General features: G+C 38.4%; 1 protein-coding gene across 1 annotated transcript in view; it reads left to right on the forward strand.

Moving 5' to 3' along the window:
• TBC1D5 (TBC1 domain family member 5) overlaps window positions 1–26939 on the forward strand; it is a 560176-nt gene that overhangs the window by 288550 nt on the left and 244687 nt on the right. Inside the window, exons 8-11 of the mRNA XM_074984496.1 lie at window positions 8624–8732; window positions 11424–11513; window positions 11625–11696; window positions 12777–12844. Of these exons, the coding sequence (XP_074840597.1) occupies window positions 8624–8732; window positions 11424–11513; window positions 11625–11696; window positions 12777–12844 (339 nt within the window). The remainder of the gene's footprint in view (window positions 1–8623; window positions 8733–11423; window positions 11514–11624; window positions 11697–12776; window positions 12845–26939) is intronic.

Here is a 26939-nt window from a genome sequence, read left to right on the forward strand (position 1 = left end):
AGGTACCAAATACGCAAATTTATACTTAATTTGCATTTTTGGTTTACCTAATTTGCATGCCTCTTTTGAAAGAGGAATGCAAGTGTAGATGCACCCAAGGTGTCATTGCAGCTAGGAAGATTTTAAATGGAGGATGTCTATACTGCAGGTTGCAATAATCTATAGCTTTCTGGGCTTTCAGAATCACAGCTTCGATGCTCGTGGCTCCTGCTCTGTCCAGGACTTCCAGGTTCGTAACTCTGTTCTGCTATTGAATGTGCAGTATTGACCTCAGGCTGCGTGTGTGGAAGCAGTCCAGCAGTTTTATATGTTTTCTGTACAAGGTCCAGGTTTCACAGCCATACAGGAGGCTGGTCAGGACGACAGCCTTGTACACTTTCAGTTTAGTGGACAGTCAGATATTGTGCTGATTCAACACTCACTCTCTCAGACATCCTAGTACCTGGCTGGCCTGGCAGATTCTGGCATTGATTTCTTTGTGAAGGGAGCCATCATTGGCTATCACACTGCCAAGGTACTTGAACTCCTCTACTGTTTTTAACTCTGTTCCTTCAATAAAGATTGAAGAGGGGAGAGCAGCAGATCCTGGAGCAGGTTGAAACAGTACCTCGGTCCTTCCTAGGCTGATGGTCAAACCAAAGAGGCGAGCGGCATCAGCAAACTCGTTGACGATGAGCTGGAGATCAGATTCCTTGTGTGCCATAAGTGCCCAGTCGTCAGCAAAAAGGGCTTCCAGGATGAGCCTCTCAAGCGTCTTGGTTTTACCATTCAGGCGATGAAGGTTGAAAAGTGACCCATCAAGTCTGTATTTTATGTAGAGTCCATGGTCCAGGTACCTAACTGCGTGGCCGAGGATGCACGTGAAAAAGAGGTTGAATAACACTGGGGCCAGCACGCACCCTTGCTTCAGACCATTGGATATTTCTAATGGAACTGAGGACTCGCCATTTGAAAGAACAAAGCCAGTCGTGTCATCATGGAACAGCCGTATGAGGTTAACGAATCATCTGGGGCAGCCAAGTTTTGATAGGATAATCCCCAGGGCTTCTCTGTTGACGGTGTCAAATGGAGTAGAGAGAAAATAATATAATGTAAAAATATAATGCTGAAATCAATAATGCGGCGTTACCTGCAATACTGTGCATAGTATTTGCACCTTAGTCTCAAAAAGGATATTGTTGGGGGTTCAGAAAAGGGCAACGTGATTTGATGGAAAAGCCCTGATAAGAGATCGGAAAAAAGTTTTGATTATTTATCTTACAAAGATGATGTATAAGAAGGATTATGAAAAAAAGTGTATTAATGAATAGGATGGAGAAAGTAGATCAGGAGCTTCTGTTTTCTTTGTCTAATAACACAAGAAGGAGGAGGCAATCAGTTCAATCGAAAAGTGGCAAATTCAAAATGTATGAAAGGGAATATATTTTTGCACAGTGTGTAATTAGACTGCCTACTCACTTCCACATCCCTGTTTCTTTGCCACATGTCACAGACGAAGAACTTGAGAAGATTCAAAAGGAGACTGAACCTTTATATAGCTAGCAAGGGTATCCAAATTTTTCACAGTTAATGGTAACAAATTTTGGAAGGCATATTAAATCTCATGCTTCAGGGGTAAAGCCTATTAGAGATCAGAATGGGTCACAGTCAGCAAATTACCCCTTCTCTGCCTCCTGAAGGTTCTTATGCCTTCCTCTGAAGCATCTGGTGTGGGCCACTGTCAAAGACAGGATGTTGGATGAACTACAGGTATGATGAACTATGTTAGGTTTCTGTGCTTATCAGCTGATGAGTTCCCCTGTCCTGACTAGGTGGTTGAAATGGCCTAAGTAGAATAAGCTTAGATCTTGACAGGAGAAGAGACAGCATCCTCCCTGGAGCTTATTTGGTCATTATCAGGTCTGTCTGCTTTTGCCACATTATCTAAGATTTGCAGAACAGTTAGGTATTCCACCACCCACAGACTTTCTGTCTGACCTTGTTAAGAGTCCTCTGCTCTGTTTCTCTTTGCAACAATTTTCCCACCTGGAAAATTGAGGACGTTTCTGTACCTCATAGGCTTAATATATTGATGTTCCTGAAGAGTTCTGCTATCACTCTGCTGTAGAAAAGCCTGTACAAAGAGCAAAACACTGAAGTATATTCTTACAATGAAACTGTGATTGTTACTTAAATGAAAAGAGATGGCAATGCAATACAACAGTGGTGAGCAGTACAGCTTTCTTACCTGTAATAGGATGTGTCAGAGTCACCATCTGCAAGGTCTTCAGGCATCTTCTCTCCTACCCCAAGCAGGAAATAGGGAAGTATGTGTCGTTCACATCTTCTCTCCCGTAGTTTCTGCAGCTCTTCAACAGAAAAACTTTCAGCATTTAAATTGGGATTTTTGGAAAATATGCCCTTGAATCTTGGACTTTTGCTGCCATATAATTTCATAAAAGGCCCAAGATTTTCTCCATATGCTGCATCTGTGTGGAAGCTCTGGAAAGAAGAGGAAAATAATTATATTTTCCAAACTAACAGTCACTTCTCCCAATGGGGAAGGTGGTGCTTAGGGGTGAATACAACCTCTTTGTTTCATGTTTGTTTTGCTTTACATACTTGTTGAATGGCCCTCAGAAATGCCATTCTTTTTATTTTCCCGTATTTGTGCCGTAAAGCCCTGTATTTTCATGAGGTTGCTTTTTGATGCTTTCCTTTTTTAAAATGCCATCTTATGCTGTCATAAATAAAACAAATTCTGTGTGTTTCTTGGATGCATGCAAGAGCTGTATGTTTGACAAGAGCTGTTGCTTTCATTTAAATGTAAATATTACATTTACATTGATATTCTCATCAATAATGACCTCAAATTGCAGAGCAGAAGGCACAATAATTAGCGAAATCATTTGGTGTCTGACAGCATATACCATCAGTAACTTGTTGCTTCATTGGATGCTTGTGGAGGTTGAGTTGGGGTCTCAACCCATTTAAGTAAAAATATTTTTAATAGTTTAAATAAGTAAACTGAATAAAAATGTCAAACCAGGTTTACTGAGCTTGTGTACATCATACTACTTCACATCTCTTTTCTAACAGTGACAGCATTGTTCAGATGTTTTTGTAATCCATTTCTTTGGAATCGTCCTGCTGGAGATCTTTTTTTTTTTTCCTCCCGGGATCAGGGCACCAGGTTGGTAACAGACCACAATCTGAAGTCGAAGTGTAAATGCTTGGGTCCAACACTCATGTTATAATATCCTCTCTTGAGCTACAGTATTGTGTGTAATGTTCATTATCTGAATATTGTTTTAAGGATTAAACTGTTTTGCTTCATTATGAAAAAAAATCTTCAAATAAAAATAAGTGTAAAGTATTTCCAGCTACAGAAAGCAGAGGAGACATGTATAGTTCCTAATTGCCTTTTACATAGTATGAGTTCCCTCATTACCTGTGATTTAAGCTAAAAATGAAGTAATTATAGATAACAGTGTTTATCTGGTTGATCTTGGCACCTGCAGTCCTAATGCTCAAGCTTTTTCCATTTTGCTGATGTTCCTAATTTCCACCTCTTACACTTCCACTGATTTTAATGTCTGGTGTCCAATATGAATCTTTATCCTGTTTGAATATTATACTGTGTAAAGACTCCTCCTTGTAGCTACTAGACATCTTAGGACGTGTTCACGCAAATCAGCATGATCGCAGAATGATCCTTTTTTGGGTACAGAGTTATGTTCCATATCCTACAATAGTTATCTAATATGGATTAGTAGGATTTCAGCTCTCCCTTCTTCTTTCTCCTCATGAGTTATCTGAGTAGAAATATGGTTTATTTCATAGTGACTTAGAGTAAGATCAAGCCACGTTCTTTAGCATATTGATGTCCATATATTTTACCTCAGGGTTTTCATCATGTTGTAGATCTGGAGTCAGCAGCAGCAGACCTGGGAGCTGCTTGCATAGGTGCTAAGATCTATTCATTGATAAATCTCTCTTTGAGCTTCCTTTCCCCTACAACAGGCAGAGCACCTCCTCTTCAGAATAGTAGAAAATCCTTACTGAACAAATGCCAGAATTATTTAGAACAAAATATTCTTACCCTTCTCTGTTTAGACTCACTTGGACTAGATTTCAGAGAAATAATTCCTCACTGAGACTCTGAATTATCCTACTGCTCTGCCATCCCAGTGGCACACAAAAGGCAAAGAGGGTAAGATTTTTTTTCAAAAGCACCTAAGTGACATAGAAGCAGGCCCCCTTGACTTTTTGTAAGATTTAAGCTCCCAGATGCCAAACTCCCTTATGAAAATGTTATTTAAGAGCCTAAGACACATAGGCCAGCATGTTTGCAAATTTTACCCAGAGCCCCTAGGTCAAAATTATAGAACAGGGGGTTAGCAACCTTTCTGAGGCACAGTGGACAGCAGCTTCTCGTATGAGTCACAGCGTTCTGTAACAAAAGCTTTTCCTTTTGGGTCCAGGAATTTGTACTACTATTTCAGGTCTAGTTCTCCTTCAAAGAGTAAGGTAATCTCGAGCAAGTTAATAAATGGGTCTCAGAGGCTTGGAGAAAGTCAACCTTTAAGAAGTGATATGAGAGCAACCCTGCTAATCAATCCATGTGGGATTCTTTCAATTGGACCAGCATTTCACAGTCCCTGTCTGACTCAGGCCATCAACAAATAAACAAAGAGCACCTGGAAAATATTTGAAGGACAATTATTGGCTACTAACGGAAAATACAAGAATAGGCTTAAATATTTGAAAGATCTGAACACAAGTCAGGATAAAGGTGCACAATGCAACACTGCACCATTTTTGGAGAATCTCCAGCTAAACCAAAGTAAGCACAAGCAAGGCATATGCCACCCTTTTTTCTTCCAAAGATTCTGTCGTCACTATCTCAGTGTCAGTGAGGTATAGTGCTTCCCACAGATGAGTGGGTAGGTGGAAACAATTCTGAAAAAATAAGCTTAGACAGGTCAGTGTTCACTCTGAGTTATCCCTCTAGAAGATAACCTGTTGCTGGGTCACAGTCCTCTCAGACAATAGCCAAATGGTCCATTGGTCATGTCCATGGAAGGCTCATCTCCAGAAGAAAATACTTTGTACCCTGAGCAGTTTGCTGTAAGATGCAAGCTTTTTGCTTGATCAGTAGGGAAGATCACTCAGGTCCTCTGGAAGAAAGGAATGTAGCTTTTTTCATCCAGATAGAGTTGGTGAGAAAAATAGTGAAATAGAGTATATGAGATAGATGTAGAGGAGGCAGGATCGGAGAAGGCCAACTTGGCTATGGTGCCCACTCTTTTTCTACATGTACTTTCTCCAACTGAGGAAGCATGGGACAGACACTCAAATTTTTGTGAAAAAATGGCCTCTTCTTGCTTCTCAAGATAGATATTAGATGTAATCAATAATTGATTCTTGCTGGAATCTAGTACCTCCGATATCTAATTGTTTGATCCACTGACAATTGATATCTTCTGAAAAGGGCCTGGTTTGAAGAAGACATTTGTCTGCTCCTGCACATACATAGAATTAGAGCCGTAGAAATGTAGGCCCGGAAGGCACTTGTAGAGATCATCATATTCAGACCTCTGTGCTATGGCAGGACTAAGAAAACCTGGACCATCCTTGGTAGGTGTTTGCTCAACCTATTCTTAAACACTTCCAGTGATAGGAATTTTACTACCGCACTGAGAAGCCTGTTCCATAGCCTGTCTTTCTAGTTAGAAAGTTTCTTTTAATATCTAACCTAAATCTCCATTTGCCACATATTAAGCAGCTGCCTTCTATCCTCTGTGGATGTTTAGAGCAATGGATTACTGTCCCCTTTATAACATCCCTTAACATATTTAAAGATTTTATTTTAGATATGTGCAGTTTTTTAATTTTTTTCCTCAGACTTTTTATCGTTTTTGTTGCTCTCTTCTAGAATGTCTTCAGTTTGTCCACATCTTTCTTGAAGTGTGGTGCCCAGAACCAGACACAATACTCCTACTAAAGTCTCACCAACACTGAGAAGAATAGGATAATTCTTCCTGTGTCTTACAAAGAACATCCGTGTTCATATATTCCATAATATTAGCCTTTTTTCACAGCTCTGTCACATTTACTTTGTGATCCACTATAACCCCCCACTCCCAGAACCTTTTCAGCTGTACTACTGCCTACCCCATTATTCCCAGAATGGGAACTCAGTTTGTGGTTAAGCGGCTTTTCCATCCTATGTGTGATACTTTGTGGTTCTTTATTGAATTTCATTTTATTTATTTCAGGCTGGTTCTCTAATTTGTCAAAGTTGCCTGTGGGACAGGATTAGAATTCAACAGTGCTTGCAGATTTCCTCTTCATCTGATTTACTGGAGGCCTGTTGAAAACCTGTCTTCATAATTTAGTCATACTGAGAAAAATGTAATATTTCCACTATGTAACTCAAACAGTAGAAATAATTTTGCTCAAATTTTCCAAAATAACTTTGGTAGAAACCAAGCCTAGATACTTTTGCCACAAAAACCAAGTGAATGTTTTGTAAGTTTTACTAGTATGTGCAGTCCAAAGTATAGTGAGTCTTTAAAAATAAAAACAAAAATTAGCTGCTGTCAAACAGACGCCATTGGCAAATTCTATAATAAACGTTTTGGGACAGGTTCCATTCTCAGTCACTTGTTTACATCTGTACTAACTCAGCTGCTATAGCCATATCAAAGCAAGTAATTCAGTGAATATGTCAATTTTAAAACTGTAAACACCAGAATCTGACCCAGTGTGAATATAATGAGACATATGTAATGTCTGATAGTGTGTGTGTATAGCAAGACCTATTAGGTAGCTGTTTTAATGGCTCCAGTAATGCTACAAAATTGGTTAGGATAGGAAATGAGGAATACTGTATCTAGCAGAAATCATAGAGTAATTTAGGAAGGCTGAATACTATCGTTACCCGCTTTAAATTTGGCTGGAATAACAAGCCAGACTCTCCCTTAAGTTAGGTCTGTTTTACACTACAGATGCAACACAAAACAGTCCAATAGCCAGCAAAGAAGCGAGGTCTTCTGATATAGAGCCAAAGCATTGACTTTTGCAATGTCATACCTTTTTCTGGCTGACAGTGAAGGGGTCAGAACTTTCACTGCCATGCACCATGGCATACTGCTAGCCCATGAGCATCCTTGGGGTTGTTGGCAAATGTCACAAATTAAGTCAAACTTCAGTCCAGACAGATCAAAATTCGAGGACCTCAAAGATTTCTGAAAGTGGCCTTCGCTTACTACCCCAGATTTTGCTCAGCTCCTAAGCTGCAGCTGGGAATCTTGGCCTAGAAGTAAATCCTTAATCTATGAAACAATATTAAGAGAAATTCAACTCCTCTTAATTGAAAAATTGTCTCTCTGCCAGCAGCATGCCACAACAGTCATATCTGGGGTATTTGCTGACAATGATCTCAGAGGAATTGGGGGACAAAGTTCTTAGAGCACCTTCTTAACTATTCTGTCCCTATTTAAGCAGTGAGCTCTGATATGCTCACACCTTGAGATAAGAAGAGTAATTTTCTCCATTTCAGGTTTAGTTTTTTTCCTGGGAAACCAAGTGACTCTTCAAAGAGAAAATGGGAGAGAGAGATTTTACTTTAAGGACATAACTTTCACAACAGCAACATGCTCCAGAGGCACATATGCCCCCGAATTTGTCCCTGAGGATTTACAGTGAAATTACTGTTTGAATGTGTGATACTTTAGGTAGTCTTCCTGAGAAGGTCTGGGTTACATTGGTTAGATCATCAAGTGGCCAGTATTATTCTTGAATTTCATTTCAGAGGAAAACGTAGGAATTATACGTCTAATTGTTTTATTCAAACTCAGTAAATGGTTTGGGACAATTAATTTCCAATTGTTTCCCAGTAGAGCAGATTTACTTGTATATTAATGAGGCACAGGTGTTAGGCCCCTGGTGTCTGCATGCCTGGGAGGCATATTTAGGTTGTTTATCTAGTCAGCCATAGGTACTGCAAGGTACTCAAGCTTGCCTTTAACAGTTTATACAGTGAGGCTTTTTAATTTTTTGATGTTTTTTTAAATTTGCTAGCACCTGTTAAAATTTTAAAACTGCTCATGTAGAAAGAAGTTGAAGTGATCTCAATAGTAAATAGCACTAAATGTTAAAGAAAGTCATCTTCTATTAAGCTTAACTGCCCAGGTTGACATTAAGAAGAAAAGAAGGTTCATTTATGCAAATATGTGGTGTGAGGAAGTAATACAGTCAACAGTACAGTTTTCTTTCATATTTTTGGAATAGGCACCTCTTTGTCTATGGCTGAAATATGAATGTGCTTATATTAATATTCATTTTTATTGTTTATTCACTGAACTGCAATACCAACATTTAGAGGAAATGGAATAGCCTCCATAGACATTATGAATTTCAGTTGCTGGCATAATTATAGCGATCTACATATTCATTAAATCCAGAGAAGAAATGTGTCCAAAAAGACAGCCATGCATTTAGAAACAGTGTGCAACTAAATATATACATTAAAAAAGTTTCTTTCCTCCTGCCTCTCCTAAATTACTTAGTTGTGATATAGTCCATAAGTCAGCTGAGGGTTTTTAATAATGTTCATTCCTTCTTTCTTTACTTGTAGTAAAGAATGGGAAGAACTATTTGTAAACAACAATTACTTGGCAACAATACGGCTGAAGGGGATTAATGGGCAGCTGAGAAGCAGCAGGTTCCGTAGTGTTTGCTGGAAGGTAAGAAGAAAATATTTATTTACAGTTTGTGGTTGCAATAGATCAACACATTACCTGATGCGCTGGAAAATTATTGATGCAAAGAATCACTTTATTTTCCAAGAGACTTCATTCCAATGTTTTCCTGTCCATTTTATAATTCATAGGACATTTGCTCATCATACTGAATCACCTTAAAACTGAATAGCTGGTGATAGTGAAGGATTTATATGAAAAAAAATCTGTGTTGCGTAGAATTTTATTAGTGTACAATTCCACGTCCATGTTTGCTGATAGTGTTTTTCATATTAAAACATGAATACTGAGTGAAAAGGGGGACTTCGACCTCTGATTTTTAATTTTCAGATTAACTTTAACTTGTTTACAACCTAATTGCTGCATCTCCATAAGCAGCAACTGCAGAATATTTCCCAATAAGAAAGAGAAAATTAGGGGCCTCATGGCATTTTTGTAGTTGCTGGATAAAATAGGAACTTCCAGTCATGCAAAACAATAAGAGCCATAAGGAGCTTTTTTACTCTTTGGGCAAAATTAGTAATATTGAACTACACCAGATGGAGATGTAAAGTAATAGATAGCAAAAGAGGTTGTGGCTTTCTATCTATGATAGATACGTGTCTTTCTCAGTACACGTGATGAATGATAACTAAAGTTACGTCACTTGAGGTGGAAATGCATCACCTTGACATTAACACAAAGGGACCTACAAAAAATAAACTGAAAATGCACCAAAAAATACAAAGTGACGAGAGAGAGAGAAATGTAATTGAATGTATGCACAAAACATTTCTGTGGTCTAGGAAGGGTAGGACAATGGCTGCCATAGAATTTGTACACAAACTTTTTTACACCAGCCTAATCCATATTTAGCCACCTACATTAAAATGGTCTAATTAAAATCAGACCCTTTCATTTTGAGGTGACTGTACAGAATTAGTTGCCAGGTTTCTTTTAAAAGGTTGGTCAAAGTTTTCATGAAGTTCTGAATATTATTCTTAAAATGCCTACAAACAGTTCTTTTTTTGTCCTTAACATTATCTCCATTGTCTCTATTTTAAGAATAGTGTAGAATTGTTTATAGAAGAAAAAAATGAGCAAAAATACTGGTGTTTGTTCAATCTTAAGTCTCAATTCAGACAGTCTTTCCCATTTCAAAATGGAGCTGATGCTCCTATACAGAAATGTAAAGAACATTTTTCCTATAAAATTCAAGCCTTAAAGTATTTTTTGGACCTGATCTTTCTCTTTTTTGGTCCCCAGTTATCCTTCTAGTTTATCTCAGATAGAATAGATTTTTTGAATGGCTAGCTTTCCTTCTGTAATCTCATTGTTTATAAATATGTAACATCTCCATTCATGTTCTTTCTGCAGGCTTGTATTTTTCTGTATTGGTCACTCCTTATATTTTTAATCTGCTTTGGGAACCTGTGTAAATTGTCATAGCGTTGCTGATTTTGATGGAGTCCTTGCAATTTGTAGCCGCTGAGGTTCTGTCCCATAGGTTGTTGCTATACCTCTAAGTCAGTGGTTTTCAACCAGTGTGCCATGAGAATTGTCCAAATGTGCCATAAAATTTCATCAGTTTCCCCTTACGAGGCTGCCTGAGTCCCAGATGGCACAGGTATGTCAATTTCCCCTCACAGTGGTTCTTTGCAGAGCTGCCATAAGAGGAAATGCTGAAAGAGGCAGCTGAAATGCTGTTTCCCATCCCATGTTCCCTCCCTGCTGTGGCAAGTGGGGAGAGAGGGTTTAAATGCCGCATCCAGGCTTCAATGGGTTGGCAGCAAGGGGAGCATGCCTAACCCCCTCTTCCCCCCCATTTGATACTTGTTCAGCGTGTATTATGCAGTACGATGTTGCAAACTTCTCTAGTAAGACTGTATAGTACATGTAAGTAAATATGCAAACGATGCAGCTGGAAAAAATGATTGTGTTGTGGAATTGTCTCACTGAAGTGTGCTGTTACTGAAAAGGTTGGGAACCACTGGTCAATGTTGTACCTCAGAACTAGTTTCTAGCTGGCAGTTTTCAGAAGCCATGTTATCACTCTTGGGCCGTGTCTACAGTAGCCCCAAACTTCAAAATGGCCATGTAAATGGCCATTTCGAAGTTTACTAATGAAGTGCTGAAATACATATTCAGCTCCTCATTAGCATGCGGGCGGCCGCGGCACTTCAAAATTGACGCGGCTGGCCGCTGCGCGGCTTGTCCCAGTGGGGCTCCTTTTCAAAAGGACCCCGCCTACTTCAAAGTCCCCTTATTCGCATCTGCTCATAGGAATAAGGGGACTTCGAAGTAGGCGGGGTCCTTTTGAAAAGGAGCCCCATCGGGACGAGCCACGTGGCGGTGAGCCGCATCAATTTCGAAGTGCCGCGGCTGCCCGATGCTAATGAGGCGCTGAATATGTACTTCAGCACTTCATTAGTAAACTTCGAAATGGCCATTTACATGGCCACTTCAAAGTTTGGGGCTACTGTAGACATAGCCTTGGTTTTGGTTTTTTTTTGTTTGTTTGCCTTTTGTTTTTTAAACTGTATCATCCTCATATGTAGAACCTTTGGATTTCAGTTCTTCTGTACTTCTCATCCCTGAGATGATTTGGACTGTCTTACAGGACTTGCATTTGGAAAGTTACATTGTTAGCGAAACTTCCTCTCTTTCTAACAAACACATATTTTGCTTTGTTGACAGCTATTTCTAAATGTTCTACCACAAGACAGAAGTCAGTGGATAAATAAATCTTCAAAATTAAGAACATGGTATAACAAAATTAAAGAAGTAGTAAGTAGAATATAAAAAAGCATCCTCCATACCTAAGCATGAATATTGAAACATTACTACTGGTATCAGAGAAGTCTGAAAGTAAAAACCATGTTCTTTTTCCTCCCCCAGCATATTACAAACCCTCGGAAAGCTGGACAGCAGGATCTGATCATCAACAATCCACTTTCTCAGGATGAAGGGGTAAACTGTATTATATGCTGTGCATGCAACAAAATAAAAAAAAATCTTGATGCTCATAATCAGATTTGCCAGGAGCTCTGTGATTGACAAGGAAAATAAAATGGAAGTACTGAAGTACCATTCCTAAACTGAGCTGTGGCATTGGTAGTGATCCCTTCAGGAGTTGAGTATTCTGCGTATTCAGCATTCCCAGCTGCTTATGCGTTGATCAGCGAGAGATCAATGTTGGGATTTGATTCCACTTTCCCATTTTGGCCTCCTGGTCATCAAATAATATGCTTTGTATCAAGAAAGCTCTCTTACTGAAACATATCTGCACTTATACAACCAAGTGAATTATTGCTAAATGAATATCCAATTGTACTAAGGAATTATTTGCTGTATATTATGAAATACTGGCTCTTAATTTGTCTTTTCAAACTAAATGTAAAATGCACATGAATATCAGTTGAGTTGGTTAGAATGCATATCCAGAAGAAATACTTGTAGGTTGACTGGTGATTTTATTGCGCATGAAGTTTCTCAATCAAACTGTATGTTAAACTGCATACAGTACTGTATTATCAAAACATGTTTACAGTTATGCTCTCTTTCTGCCATTTAATAGTTGATATAATGAGGTAGAGTTGTGATGGAAAATATACTCTTCAACCCTTCCTCCTCTGAGGTTATTTAAAGACTTGATATCACACACTGGGTTGCATGAAGTCATCATTCTAGGGCCTGGGTTCTCAGTCTCTGTGCTGTAACTCCTTGCAGTTGTCAAACACTGGTAAGCGCCCCTCCCAGAATTTCTTCACGCTCCCCAGTATGGGAGACCATGGTCTAGTGCATTGTGTATCCGATGGCAAGGAATGCCAAGAAGTCATGAATTTTATTCTCTGTTCAACACTGACTTACTGTGAGGCCTTGGACAAGTCACAAACTTAAGTGTCTCTTTCTTCATCTGTAAAATAGTGATAAGACCTGCTTCTCAGCAATTGGTTAATTTTTTACAACACTTTGCAGATCTAACTTTCTATACCAGACTAAGGCATTGTAGTATTTTTTGTTTCATTCAATTATTTTGTCTTTTTTCAGAGTCTTTGGAACAAATTTTTCCAGGACAAAGAGCTTCGAGCAATGATTGAACAAGATGTGACAAGAACGTATGTAGACCTATAAGTAACTTTCTTTATAAACTTCAGATTTTGGGGTTTTAAGCTGTTTGCACTCCTTTGTTTTTCTTGACTTAATTTTTTTACAATATAAGGATTACTGCATTCATATGTTCAGAAGCTTTCTCTGACAGAAAAGAGGAGAAATAAGTATTCAGTTGAATTCTAAACTTCACAGATTTGTTGGTATTGAAATGATGCTCTCCTAAATTAATATATTGGAAATGTTATATTAAATATAAATTACATTTTTCAGCATGAAACAAAATTTAGTAAAAGTAACTGTGACAGGTCTTTTGACTAAATTATGTTTATAATAAAAGATTTAACAGATGATTTTCTGTAATTATTAACACTTATTCGATCAATAGTATAAAGCATGTAATTAGTGAGAAATGTCATTCTTCGAGAGAAGTTCAGCATTTCTATTTTAAAGTATCATTTTTCTACCATCATTTGTTGCAGTTGCTTTTTAAAATTTGCCCTGACATCACTGTGACTTTCCTTTCATCTTTTTGACCCTTAGGTTATTCCTGTTTAGACACTTCTTCTGAGTTAAAATGTTTTCAGGAACAGGGCTGGATTATTGTAATGTGTAAATCTAATAAAATTCAATTATAGGTTTTAAAATATGTGACGTTATTACAATATATGGCATATATTTTATTTATACCTTGAAATAAGATAGTATTGGTCTTATTCTTTTAAAGAACCTTAACGTACAAAACATTTCATTTATAATATAAATGTATACGAACAAAGCAATGAGAAAGAATCATCAATATCTGTTTTTGGAATATTTTGCATGTCCATTCCTAGATCTGTTCTGAATACATTTTTTTGTCTGTGGTATAATTAAAATCTGAATATGCTTTAATGTAAGTTCTCACAGATGGTAATTTTTGTTTGTAAATGGAAATGGTTCAGGATGTTCTAAGATTAAAATATACAAACATCTAAAGTATAACGGAGAGGAATGAACATTGGTGTAGTGATAGATATGGTAGTTAGAGGACCATTGTTAAAAAAGAATATGAAGTCCAGACTCCTCTGACACTGTCAGTGGAACACAATGAGTGGATATCTTTGTCCATTTATCTAAATAAATGTGAATAATGAACATTCTGCATAGCCATTTTTCCGAAATGCTGTCTACTTCCCAAAATAACAAGCTCTATCTCAAGTCATCAGTATTAAAATAAGTCATGAAATGTGTAAGTTAAAATTCTTGCAGCAGGTAAACAGTAATTTACATACATTGCATATATGGTACGTATTTATGTATATATTTAATGGCCTAGCTAATCATAAAACATCTGATGGGTAAAGTGGGTGAGTTAATTTTACTATGAAACTATTAGACTTTACATATCCTGGCTTTTGTGTTTTAAAGTAGTTTTCAATGTTGTATTTGGTTTTTTGTCTAAATTCTTACTACAAATGGGTGGGTGGAAGGTAGGTTAAGCTGTCAGAATTAGTACTTAATGGAACTCCATCCATTTTAAATCTAATCAATAAAATTTTAAAATTAAACATGGTTTGGGGTGCTAAACCTTACATTTATGTGATTTCATGTGTTTTTAAAAAAGGTTTAAAAGGTTTTGATTTTCCGTGTGGCAGTAAATACCCTCAATCAACAGAGTAAGTGGATTAGCCCCACTTTACGTGTGAATGTGAGAAAACAGTACACACAGTCACATTAGGAAAAACTACAAAAATTATTTTCTTTAATCTTTTATAGTAATCTTTAATGCTTACTATTGTTACATTTATAAACTTGGACAGAAGTATAATTTTTAAGTTATATCTGTAAAAAGCTCTACATTTTAAATTTAAAAAATAATTGAAATAAATGGGAATATGAGACAGATGAGGTCATACATTTTCTATTGCTGAAAACATTTTTCTTCAAGGCTGGGTTAACATGGCAGCTGCATATCTGAAAGAGCAACAGAAAGATGCAACTGTAATTTGCATTTTTGTGAGAATTATATTGGGTGTGTCAAGCAGACTTTTATTATCCCCCTGTGAAGCCAAGTTTGGAACACTGCATTGGTAATGTAGGCATGGCTTAGTAGGCTCTGCTAAAAATTTAGCGTGTTATTCAACATGTTCAGAATGGACTTTTAAATAACTTGATGTTTAAATATTATTCATGTTAAATCCAGGTAAGGGGCCTATTCCTTAATAAGAACTATGTGTAAGCAAAGTTAAAGGTTCCTATTAAGTCAGTTTTAAGTCATTAATGAAGAAAATCTAAATAATGAAGTTTCTTATTTTGCAATCCAAGAGTGAGAGATATCAGAATTAGTTTTTCCTCCATTTTACAGCAATACTAATTTCTGAGTTTTAACTAAGCATGGCTTGTTTCTTCCTCATGTGAAAACCTTTTCAGAAAGCTGTGGAAATAGGCAGTTGTAACGAAACTACTAGCCTAAACTTAATTATATATAGCAGCCACTACCAGTCTGTCACTATAATACTGTATTCTGTTATTCCATTTAAAAAAAATTCCTGAGAATACGCAGTAGTTACTCGTAGCAGATGTAAGAAAGTCATGATTAATTACTGTCATTTAGCAAATGCACGGAAGAACAATGCTGGTATATTTTCTGTTAATAAAATATGTAGAACTTAGAGCATAGCTTTTAAAAGTTCTTCCCAGCCCAACAGTTTCACCTCAGATGCAAAAAATTATTTTCATGCTATAAAATGTGTACAAATTATTCCATTTTATAAAGCTGTGTCAGTGTATTCAATTTAGGATTCTGATTTAGAAACAGAACTGAAAGGAACCTTAAGAGGTCATAAACTACAGTCAACTGTACTCATGGCAGAATTAAGCACCATCTAGACCATAGATGCAGCCCCCTGGGGTGTGTGTGAAGAAATTCCGGAGCGGTGTGAGGCAACCCAGCGTACCCCAAGAAAGAGACCACGATGGTGTTACTGCCTTCAAAAACGGAGTCCCACAGCTGCATGCCAGAGCCAGCATCTCAGGAAGCACGTGCACTGCTTTCCCTCCCCAAACAGCTAGCGCGTTTCTTGAAAAGCTGGGTCTGTTGTCCACCTGCTACCTTCCTCCTTGGGGGTGAGGGGCCCAGGTCCATGCCAGCTTCAACTGGTCAGGCAGCATGCACCCTGCTCCTCACTCCCTATGGCAACCAGTTCCTTTGGTGGGGAGGATGAAGGACACTGTAGAAGGCAATGGAATTTTTTTTTAACTTTCTAGCATGTTCACAGGATCATTTAAGACTGTTCTTTCCTCAGGTAACCTGTCTTGTGTGGTTACTGGTGGTGGGGAATACATAAGGCAGCACACATCCATGCATTATAATAGTAGTAAATAAATATTTGTGATAACTTATCGAAGTAACTTCCATCCATTAAATTTATTCTAATCAGGAACGTTATTTTTATAGTTTGTTTTTGTTTAATATATTATGGCCACGATTAAGAAAAGGAAGTACAATGAAGACTACATTAAGTATGGGTTCACTGTCATGCAAAAAGCAGAATCAGTCATCCTCAATGTGTCGTATGCCCCACAGTTCTCAGCAATGATGCCATGAAACCTAGTCATCTTGATTGACACTTGACAAAGAACCACAGTGCTTTGACAAACAAACCAAAAGAGTTTTTTTGAAGCTAAACTTCAAAATTTGAAACACCTGAAGCCAGACACTACTGGAGCTTTTCATCAAGTGTTGGCCAAAGCTGTAGAAACATCTTATAAACTGTCATTGCTAAAGCCAAGAAAGTGCATGTAATTGGAGAAAGTCTTGTGAAGCCTTGCTTGTTGAAAGCAGCTGATATTGTGCTTGGTGTGGAAAGCAAGAGAAAAACCATAGGAAATTTCGCTTTCCGACAAAGCATGAAATGTCGCATTGATGACCTGGTGAAAGACCTTAAACTTTAAGTTGTGGAGGCAGTGTTGGATTCTCCTTTTTTTCCAGTTCAGTCTAATGATGCCTGAGGTTGCACAATGCTGTCAGTTGCACGTCTGTCTGATTTGTTAACAATGAAGATATGAAAGAACTGCCTTTTTTTTTTTTTTTTTGAAGGAATCGATAACTGCATCAAAGGCTTCTGATGTTATGAAAACGATTTGACTTTTTTTTTTTTTTTTTTTTTTTTTAAAAGAAAATAGACTTTTGTGGGGAAAACTGGTTGGTGTATGCACAGACGGTGCTTCAGCAAGGTTTGGCTCTCGCTCTGAATTTCTGACATTGGTGGAAGAAAAATATCTAGCTGTAACCACAACTCTCTCATACAGACACAAGCCTTGGCTCCTAAAACCTTCCAGATGACCTATGTGACTAGTTGAATTTGGCCATCAAAGTTGTCAATTTTGTGAAGAACAGTGCTCTAAATACGAGACTTTTTACTGCTCTTTGCATGGATTTGGGAGCGGATCATACGCAGGTATGATGGCTTTCCAAAGGTAACATGCTTTTGAGATTATTTGAACTGAAAGACGAAGTGAAAATTTTCTTCAAGCAACAGAAGAAAAAAGAGTTATATCATGCATTTACAGACCAAACTTTTCAACTTTCCGTGGTATACCTCGTGGACAATTTTGAATCTTCAAACAACCTCAGTTTGAAACTTCAAGTAAACAATGCTGTAAACATTATAGTACTCCACGATGCTATCAGTGTTTATGGAAAGAAATCCAGCTTTGGAAACATCAAACACAAGTTCAGATGCCTAACTTTTCATCTTTTCTGACATTTTCATCACTTGCTGAAAATGAACGTTTCCAAGAACCTTGTAAAGAGGATGTGAAGAACAAAATTGTTTCATCTGGACTGCTTTGCTGACAAATTGATCCACTATTTTCCAGACAACTTTTCTGTCAACTCCATTCATAAATTAGTACACTATCCATTCAACGATGATGTCAATTCATTACCAGAAGTATTGTCAGAACGAGCACTTGAAATAAAATATGATTCAGGTCCAAAACATAATTTTGAAAACTCAGACTTGGAGGAATTGTGGATGAAATATTTCCCAATGTACTTGAAAGTTGGAGAAGGAGCATTATGCATTATTCTTCCATTTTTGTCAATGTACCTCTGTGAAAAAAGCTTTTCAAGTTTAGTCACATTAGAAACAAAACAAAGAAATCAATTGGAGGTTGAAAATTATTTGCATTGTGCACTTTCATCTTTCAAACCTAGGGTTTTCCAACTCATGAAGAAAATGCAGCATCATTCTTCACATTAAATTAATTTTGTTTCTATTTCTGATGTTAAGTTACATATTGATTAAATTTTTGGGCCAAAAAAGCTATTTGTGCTTATTTTTTATTTTAAATAAAAGTTTTATACCAAGTCTTTGCATTTATTTGAAATTATGAATTGAATTTTCTGTTAAAAGGGGTGTTGGCTAATGGTAAAGAAGATATAGGGGGTTGTGAGGGTTTCTCAAAAATCAGAAAGAGGGTGTGATGCTGGAAAGTTTGGGAACCACTGGTTTAGACCATCCCTGACAGGTGTTTCCCTAATCTACTTTGTGGAATCTCCATGATTGGAGATTTTTAAATTTCCCTAGGCAATTAGTTCCACTGCTTAATCTTCCCCACAGTCAGGAAATTTTTCTTAGTGTCCAACCAAAACCTCCCTTGTTGCCATTTGAGCCCATTGGTTTTTTTGTTTTCACTAGGGTTTAAAGGAGAATAATTTATCATCCTCCTCTTAACAACCTTTTAAATAACTGAAAGCTGTTATACCTCCTCTCAGGGTTTGTTTGTTTGGTTTTTTTTTCAGACTAAATAAACCCATTTTTTTCAATCTTCCCACATAGGTCAGGTTTACTAGGCCTTTAATCATTTTTATTACTCTTCTCTAGACTGTCCCCAGTTTGTGCACATCTTTCCTGAAATGTGGTGCCCAGAACTGGATTTAGTACTCCATTAGAGGCCTAATGAGTGCAGAGTAGAGCAGAATTACCTCTTCTGTATTGCTTACAACACTCCTGTTAAGGATGTGTGTGGTTTTGTTTTACCCAGCAGTGTCACACTGCTGACTCATCCCTATGATCCCTTTCTGTAGTCCTGAGTAGTCATCTCCGATTCTCTGTGGAGTACAAATCCTTTTCCTTCCTAAGTGAAATACTTTGCATTTGTCATTGTTGAATTTCATCCTATTTACCTCACATCATTACTCCAGTTTGTCTAGATCATTTTGAATTTTAATCTCGTCCTTGAAAGCACTTTCAATCTTTCACAGCTTGGTAGCACCTGCAGACATTGTATGTGTACTCTCTATGCCATTATGTAAATCACCAATGAAGCTATTGAACAGAACTGTTCCCAAAATGGATAATTGCAGAACCCGTCTCATTATGTCCTTCCAGCATGATTGTGAACCATTAATAACCACTCTCTGGGAAAGAGTATCAGAGGGGTAGCCATGTTAGTCTGTATCTGCAAAAACGAGAAGTCCTGTGGCAGCTTATAGACTAACATATTTTGGAGCATACACTTTTGTGGGCCAAGACCCCCTTCATCAGAACTTCTCTGGGAATGGGCGTCCAATCAGTTGCACGCCCACTTTATTTTATTAGCTCTGTCAAGGTTGTATTTTCTCTAATTTTTTAATGAGAAATTCATGTCCAGCTGTATCAGATGCCTCACTAAAGTCTTTTAATTATGCCATATCTACCACTTCCCCCTTATCCACAAGGCTTTTTCTCCTTTCAGAGAAAGCTATCTTGGTTTGACATAATTTATTCTTGCTAAATTCATGCTCACTGTTACATATCACCTTATTATCCTCTATATGTTTGCAAGTTGATTTATTATTTATTTACTCTATTATATTTCCTGGTACAGAAGTTAAGCTGACTGACCTGTAATTCCCCAGGTTGTCCTAATTTCCCCATTTATAGATGGGCGCTATATTTTCCCTTTTTCAGTCTTCTAGAATCCTCCCCCATCTCTCATTACTTTTCAAAGATAATTGCTCAGATATTGCCTCAGTCAGCTCCTTGAGTATTCTAGGATGCATTTCTTCAGGCTTTGATGGCTTCAGGACATCTAACTTGTCTAAGTAATGTTTAACTTATACTTTCTCTGTTTTAGCTTCAAAATCAAATCTGTTTTTACTCTCATTCATTATGTTCCGCATCCAGTTGTCTCTAACCTTCTTGGTAAAAAATGAAACTAAGAAGTAATTAAGCACCTCTGCCATTTCCACAATTTCTATTTTTCCCCTTCTTCATTGAGTAAAAGGCCTAACCTTGTCCTAGCTTTTACTCCTGCTTCTAATATATTTCTATAATGTTTGCTTGTTATGCTTTGTCTCCAGCTTGTTTGAACTTGTTTTGTCTTGGCCTTTCTACTTTTGCCCAAGTGTGATTTGTTTCCATTCATCCGTTTGTACTTTCACCAAGTTTGGCCAATTTTTTGAGGGGAACCTAAAAGTTCCTTTTTTTTCACAGCCCCCTAGTTGTCTCTGTGTACTCCAGTATTCCTGTGGAGAGGTACAGTTTCTTTTTCACTCCAACAATCCTCAACTTGTTGAAATTGCAGCAACAGCTTCTGCTCTTCTGTCAGCTTATGCTGTCCTAGATGGGCTTTCCTCACCCAGGCTGTTAAAGTACAGCCCAGCTGAGCAGAGGATGAAGGATCGTCTGAGAAAAGAGAGAAAAATTTCCCTCTGGAGTCTCTAAATATCTTAAATTAACTTTAAAAAAACTTTTTAAAAAAGTGTCCATTCACTCACCCTGACTTTCACTTATATGAAGTCAGGGTATTTTTTAAAGTAGATTTCAGTGCTCTTTCATGTGCTCCCGCTAGCTGCAATAAAACGTGACTTTAAAATACCTGTTTTTAATGTGATTTTTCACTCAGAACTGTAGTGCTCTAGTTTTGCCTAATTGTTTCATGCTTCTTTTGATCCAAAGATACAGTGCTTCCAAAACAGACTCCATTTGTACACTAACAATTAATTGTAAAATTCTTCCAGAACTGAGAGTTCCCTCATCATGGTCTCTAGTGTTTGCATTTACTATAATTAACACTTCAGCCAGCTTATTCATGAGTTCATTATTATCCTTTCTGCCAGAATCTCTGATAGTGCTAGATTCTCGCAGATATCACTGTGTATTTTTGAGTGTTCTTTGTTTCTTTCTTTCCTAAACTCCATAGGGCAGAGCTGAGTAACAGTCCTTCATAAATAATCTCTTCAGAATCCTAAATTATGTTGATCACCATCTGCTCTACTGTACCTTTGAAGTCTCAGATGTGTCCTTCCTTTACAGTAATGTGATTATTACATATTCAGACAAGTTTCCAACTGTTGGTCTAACATTATTGCCATCAAATGCCAGGAAAACTTTACATTCTACAGCCTAATAACCAGAGCAGGGTGAATGTGGTAACCATTAAGGGTACAGAGGTAGTATAGGAGGTGGCATAAAAGTGGGGTGGACAAAAATAATAGTAGGGGGTAGAGGCCTACATTCGAACTGGGATCCATGAGTGCAGTTACCGTACCTGCTGTGTTTACTTCTGAATTCCTTTGGTTTGTTGGAATAAAGTCTGGGTACTGTATGTGAAGCAGCAACCAGCTGGCAGAGTGATTCTGAACTTGGTTGAGTTTCAGAATGCACTGACAGGCACCAAGTTATGCTTAGTAAAAGAGCTGATAGTCAGAGGAAAGAATAGAAGCAGACAATAAGGAAATAAGGATTATCAATGAGCAATCAATGAGCAATCCAGATGAATTATCAATCAATCTGGGAGTTGCAAAGAGTTTCCGTGCACAGTTTACAGAACATTTTATCTGTAAACAATAAGTCCTTTGAAGAGTGCAGTCATCCACATGGATGTATAAAGTGGTGATATCTCGTCTGTAATACACTGATGTTAAAGCAGTGATGTTTCGTCTGGCATCCTGATGTAATCTTTGCACAGACACAATCATTTGTGTTAGTTCTACAGAGTCAAAGCAAGTAGGCAATGCAGAATCAAAGCAGAAGTTAATGAAAGAATCGTGTCAGTCACTCTTAACTATAGTCCAGTTCCCTTCCCCGCAGGGTCCCTTCCTGGAATGTGACTGCCTAGGGACTGACTTACGTCAACTGGGAGGCCCTCCCCAGATGGCTGGGGTGGGGAGGCTTACCAGACTCCATTTTGGAACAGTGGTTCTTAGCAAATATCATGGCCTGCTTCAGAATTTTATCCTATAGTCCCTCCTCTAACCTAAGAGTTCATGAACCTGCTGGGTTACATATAACTATTTTAGTGTTTTCACTTTGTTTTGGAAGTGTCTGTCTCAGTAGGAATGTCAGGATGGACACTCCCCACATGACTTGACAAAATATCACCAAATTTATCCCCCTGGTATTCTGTCGCCAGTAAGGGCACTGTCCATAATTATTGTCCTGACCTCTACTGCCTGGTTCAGTGCCCCTCAGTATTTGGATCTGGCTTGACCCAGGATCTCACCTATCTGTGTGTACCTCAGACAGCCAATCTCAATGTGCCTTTGGGCTTCGGCCACCAGCTCCTCGATCTTCACCTGCAGGGCCACTAGACCCTCCTCTATGTACTTACTTCCACCGTGCCATTCAGGGTCCCAGGTTAGGTTACCTGTCGTTGCTGGGGTACGGTGGATCTACATCCTGTCAATGGTCAAGGTTGCTCTCCGAGGGATGTCATGGACACGGTTGGATACATGGAACGGGAGGGCTTTCCATTCACTGCAATGGAGTTGTTAGTCTGGGTAGTCAAGTACCAGTAGGTACCCTTCATTTGGACCAGGTTTATGTGCATCCATTTCTCAGTGACCATTACGTCAAACCTAGATAAGTTCGTCAAGATGTTATATGGACCTGTGCATAGACTCTCCTGATCAGAATGGGTGCAACCCTCACAAGGGTACAAAGTACCTCCAGCGACCTCCAAATGCCTTCTATTTTAGTGGTGTGTCCCTTCCTTGGCACAGACAGGGAGGTTACAATTCTGGCCTGCTGTAAGTGGGGAGTGCCTAAAGCTACTAGGAGGCTGAAGATTATGCTGTGCCCCCATTCACATTGGCCATTGGACTCTCATTGATTGTGTCCCCATTCCCATGGGCGGGAGTACTGGGGAGATGGGGGGCTTACCACCTTCAAGACAGCTGAATGGACTCAGCCATCTAGGAGGTCTGTTATGTTACCCTGGGTGGTCCTGTTCTCCAGCAATCCTTTTCCACTATCTCTTTTAAGTACCATTATATAATAGATGAACTAACCTTCGGTCTCCATAGTCTACAACTAACCTTCAGTCTATGTAGTCTGTTATACTCAGTGAGGAGATGCTGAATTTGACAGATCCTTTAAACTGTTCAGAATTAGTTGATTAGTCTGGCTGGTGTCTAGTCCTCTGTGGTCATTGGATATTACTGCATCTTCCAGCCTTGATTCAATACAGTCCCTTTCCTCAGCTCATTGTGCTATGACATAAGTGTTGCTGACAGAGTTCCCAATGCCAAACCAGCCTGCAATGGTATCTGCTAAGTTCCACCTTTGCCAACTGAGATGTTCACTAGTTTGGTTTGTTAGTCTGGTAAAATTAGTGCATTGTTGGCCTACAGCCTCAGGGCAATATGCACCTTGACCTTACAGGTGTGAAACATCACCAAGGTGAGGACTGATGACACTGGTCCTGTCATTACTAGCCCTAGTTCTAGGACAGAGGTTTGCTCAGGGCATGATACACACTCAGGGGGTTCTACTCTTATCCTTCATAACTTGGATAGGCTGATGGTTTCCAGTTGAGGGCACTTCAGAGTGGGCCATCATTTAACAAATGATTGTGATGTCTCTGGGGTTACTTCTGTTTGGGTTTTATGTGGTAAACCCCAGCGGGAGTTAGCAGGACCTACTCCTATAGGCACTGTTCAGTGTAATTGACACATGATCTGGTGCTGGTATTGGGCTTCTGTCCTACAATATCCCACACAAACTCCAGTACTGAGGACTGTGTTTTTCCCTCAGTGCCTGTGTCATTGCAATATGCAAAGTAATTATGTGTAAATAAGGGGTAACCCAAGGCTTTGTGGTCTCCCTCACTGTTAGTATGCAACTGCATCTCCGTGTAAGTAATTTGGAGGCTTGATGCATTTATTGGGGTTAGTGTTCCCCTTGTAGGACTGTAGCAGGGTTCAAGGGTGTCTTTCCTTTGGAGTGGAGAGCCAGAGCAACCCATGACTTTCCCCAAATATTTCCCTCGGGTTCCATGACTTCTGGAACCTGGTTCCAGTGAGTAGCTGGACACTTGGCCATTATGGAAATGGGGATGTTACTAGTTTCTCGGTTTATGCATTATGTTCATACATTAGTGTTTGATTTAATGTGAACCCTTTGTAATCTACTGGCTCATGGCTTAGCCACAGGTTGACCTTTACCTCGGGCCAGGACTTTGTAAGGATTAGCGTGTAAGTTCTACAAAAGCTAAGTGCTTTGTTAGTATAACAAGTAAAAGGAAGCAGTTTCGGTAGAAAGGGGTTAGTGTCCCTTTTCAATTTCTTCCATTCACACGGCACACTTCGCTTTCTTGGTCATGTACCACAGGGGCATCAGGTGCTTCAACAGGAACGACCTTATGATTGTTCATTGATCCTTCTTGATTACCTAGGGAGACTGGAGAAACATAATTAGTATTTGCAGTTGCTGGTTCAAAGATCTTTAATTGATTTTGATGCCTTCAGAACATCCCCATCTTTTTTCCCAAGTTTAGCACAGGTGTCTGTGGTTAATAGGACCCACCTGAGACCTTACCACCATGGTTTTAGGATTCCTTTAATCTCAGGATAAATGTGACTCATTACCAAATCCCCAATTTAAAATGCTGGTTTATCTAGGCTGAGGCTGCTGTTATCATCTTGCTGGGTTTGATTTTTCTTTGATTACAATGGAGAGAATTTACTGCTTGGAGCACCACAAGGCTGAAGCAGTTTCTTTGTACTAGCTTCTTCTGATTTTCTTTTCAAAGACAAAAGAACATTTTTCTACCCCTTTTGGGGGTGGCAGATTACATCTTAAAATACTTCTTTTACAAATATATTTGCTAATTTTTGGGTAAAACAGAAGCATTGCATTGATTCCAGACTCATTTGTTGGGCCAAATTTTAATGGTTTTTACCCTTAAGCTGGTTTAGGATGAATTATTGAGTTACATGAATTAAAATTGATGAGGTGGTGTGCCTCAGTTTCCTTTGTATACCACCTATCAGGTTTTTAATAGTTCATACTGAAAAGCATTATTACTATAGTGACCCCCTTATCGTATGGGATGTTTTCAGTTACCATTTTTAACATTGCTTAAAGGTTTTTCTTTTATTAAGCAAAAATAATGTACATTGCACCTTCTTACAGGGTCACCCATGTTAAGTGCATATATTCTTTTCTTAACACCTTGCACTACTTTTTAACTAATTTTACACTGCTGTACATAGCTTACATTCCCTTTTATATACCTTATCTTTTAGAAACCCCTTATTTTTAGAAACCCTTATCTTTAGCAAATTTTACTGAATTACAGAGATTTAAACTTGATTTTCTCATTTAAATTTGATTATCTCTTTGCATGGCTTGTTTACAGACACTCCTTTGGGAAAAGGGCCCATTTTTCCTTTAGAATGGCTGCAAAGACACCAAGGATTATTTTTCTATAACACTTCCACAATGTTTAACTGTTTAGTTTCCTCCTAAATCTGCAAATTAAATTTATTCTTTCCTTAAAGTTGGTTGCTTATTTCCCAAAAATGACATTTATTACTTCAAGGATTTGAATAATTTTGCCTGGACTTAACTGACTCCTTTTATCTTGTCACTCTTTCCCTGAACTTTTAGCAAACAGTTCACTTTCTTTGCTGCTTGTATTCGGAATAGAACATTAGGCACTAGGTAGTGGGTGACTACAGGAGCCGTGGCAGGGGTTTGTGCATTTATTTTTCAAAACAGGCCCAATTTGGGCTACTGAAGGGGCTCTGGGTTTTGGTGAGGAGCCCTTCTTTTAGTAAATCTTGGATTACTCCCTCTATTCCTGCCTCTGCTACGGCAGGGTAGGGATAGCCTAGGGTTAACCTTTAAATCCTTCCTCAACTTACATATTCAACTCACCAGAGCCCACAGATCCCTGTGGTCCTGCTGGGCATATCACTTAGCAGGTGATTTTAAACACATTTTACTTCTGCATATTGAAGTTATTTTTATAAAATACTTAATTTTGCAACAAAGAGAAAACTTAATCCTGTGAGCCTATTAGATTTTACACAATTTCTGTACTCTGATATTGGAAGTTGCCCTTATTGGAAGGCTTCCCCTCCTCATGGATCCAGTGGTAACACAAACAAACAAACAAACAGAAATTGCACCTAACCAGTCACAAAGCAAAGAAGCCCCATACACATGATGAGGAGTACAAATCCTAATTGCCAGACATTTAACAGCACAAAACTGAAAACAATTCCCAGTTGTCACAAGGGCAAGTTGTTGGATTCTGACTTGTTAGCAAGACAATTGATTTAAATTAAGCTCCGTGATACGTACACATACTCTACAGCTTGAATGCTTGTAAGAGTGTACTCTATACTACAAAAGCATTCATTGAGGAAAAAGAATTTAGATAGACAACTTTCAGAGTGGGCATTTCTTTAAGGTCCTGTAGTCTGGGCATTTGTCCAGAAAGCTATTTCTCACAGCCCAGATGCAGCTGTCCAGTTAGGCTTATACTTGCTGCACTTATTTTTACCTTTCTGCAATATTTATAGCATAAAATTACAATTCCTTTCTGTCCCTACATTTAATCAGATCACTGCACCAAACCGAATCATAGTTAACCCATCACAGGGATCTTGCCCTGTTATAAATGCTAGTTGCAAAGCTGCCTTAGCTTGAATTTCCTCCTTCATGTATTCTATCGCCTTCCCCCTGCCCCCCCCATACACATGCTTCCCCCCGCCATTTTCATTTATCTGCTTAACTTTTGCTCCAGGGACTGTAATCCCAGTACCGATTTTGATACCTCAATTTCTAATCCCAGCATTAACTTAATTTCTTCCTCGTTCTCTCTCTCATCCTCCAAGTA

The sequence above is a fragment of the Carettochelys insculpta genome, chromosome 2, assembly GCF_033958435.1.
Source record: "Carettochelys insculpta isolate YL-2023 chromosome 2, ASM3395843v1, whole genome shotgun sequence".
In the NCBI taxonomy this organism is placed as follows: Eukaryota; Metazoa; Chordata; order Testudines; family Carettochelyidae; genus Carettochelys; species Carettochelys insculpta.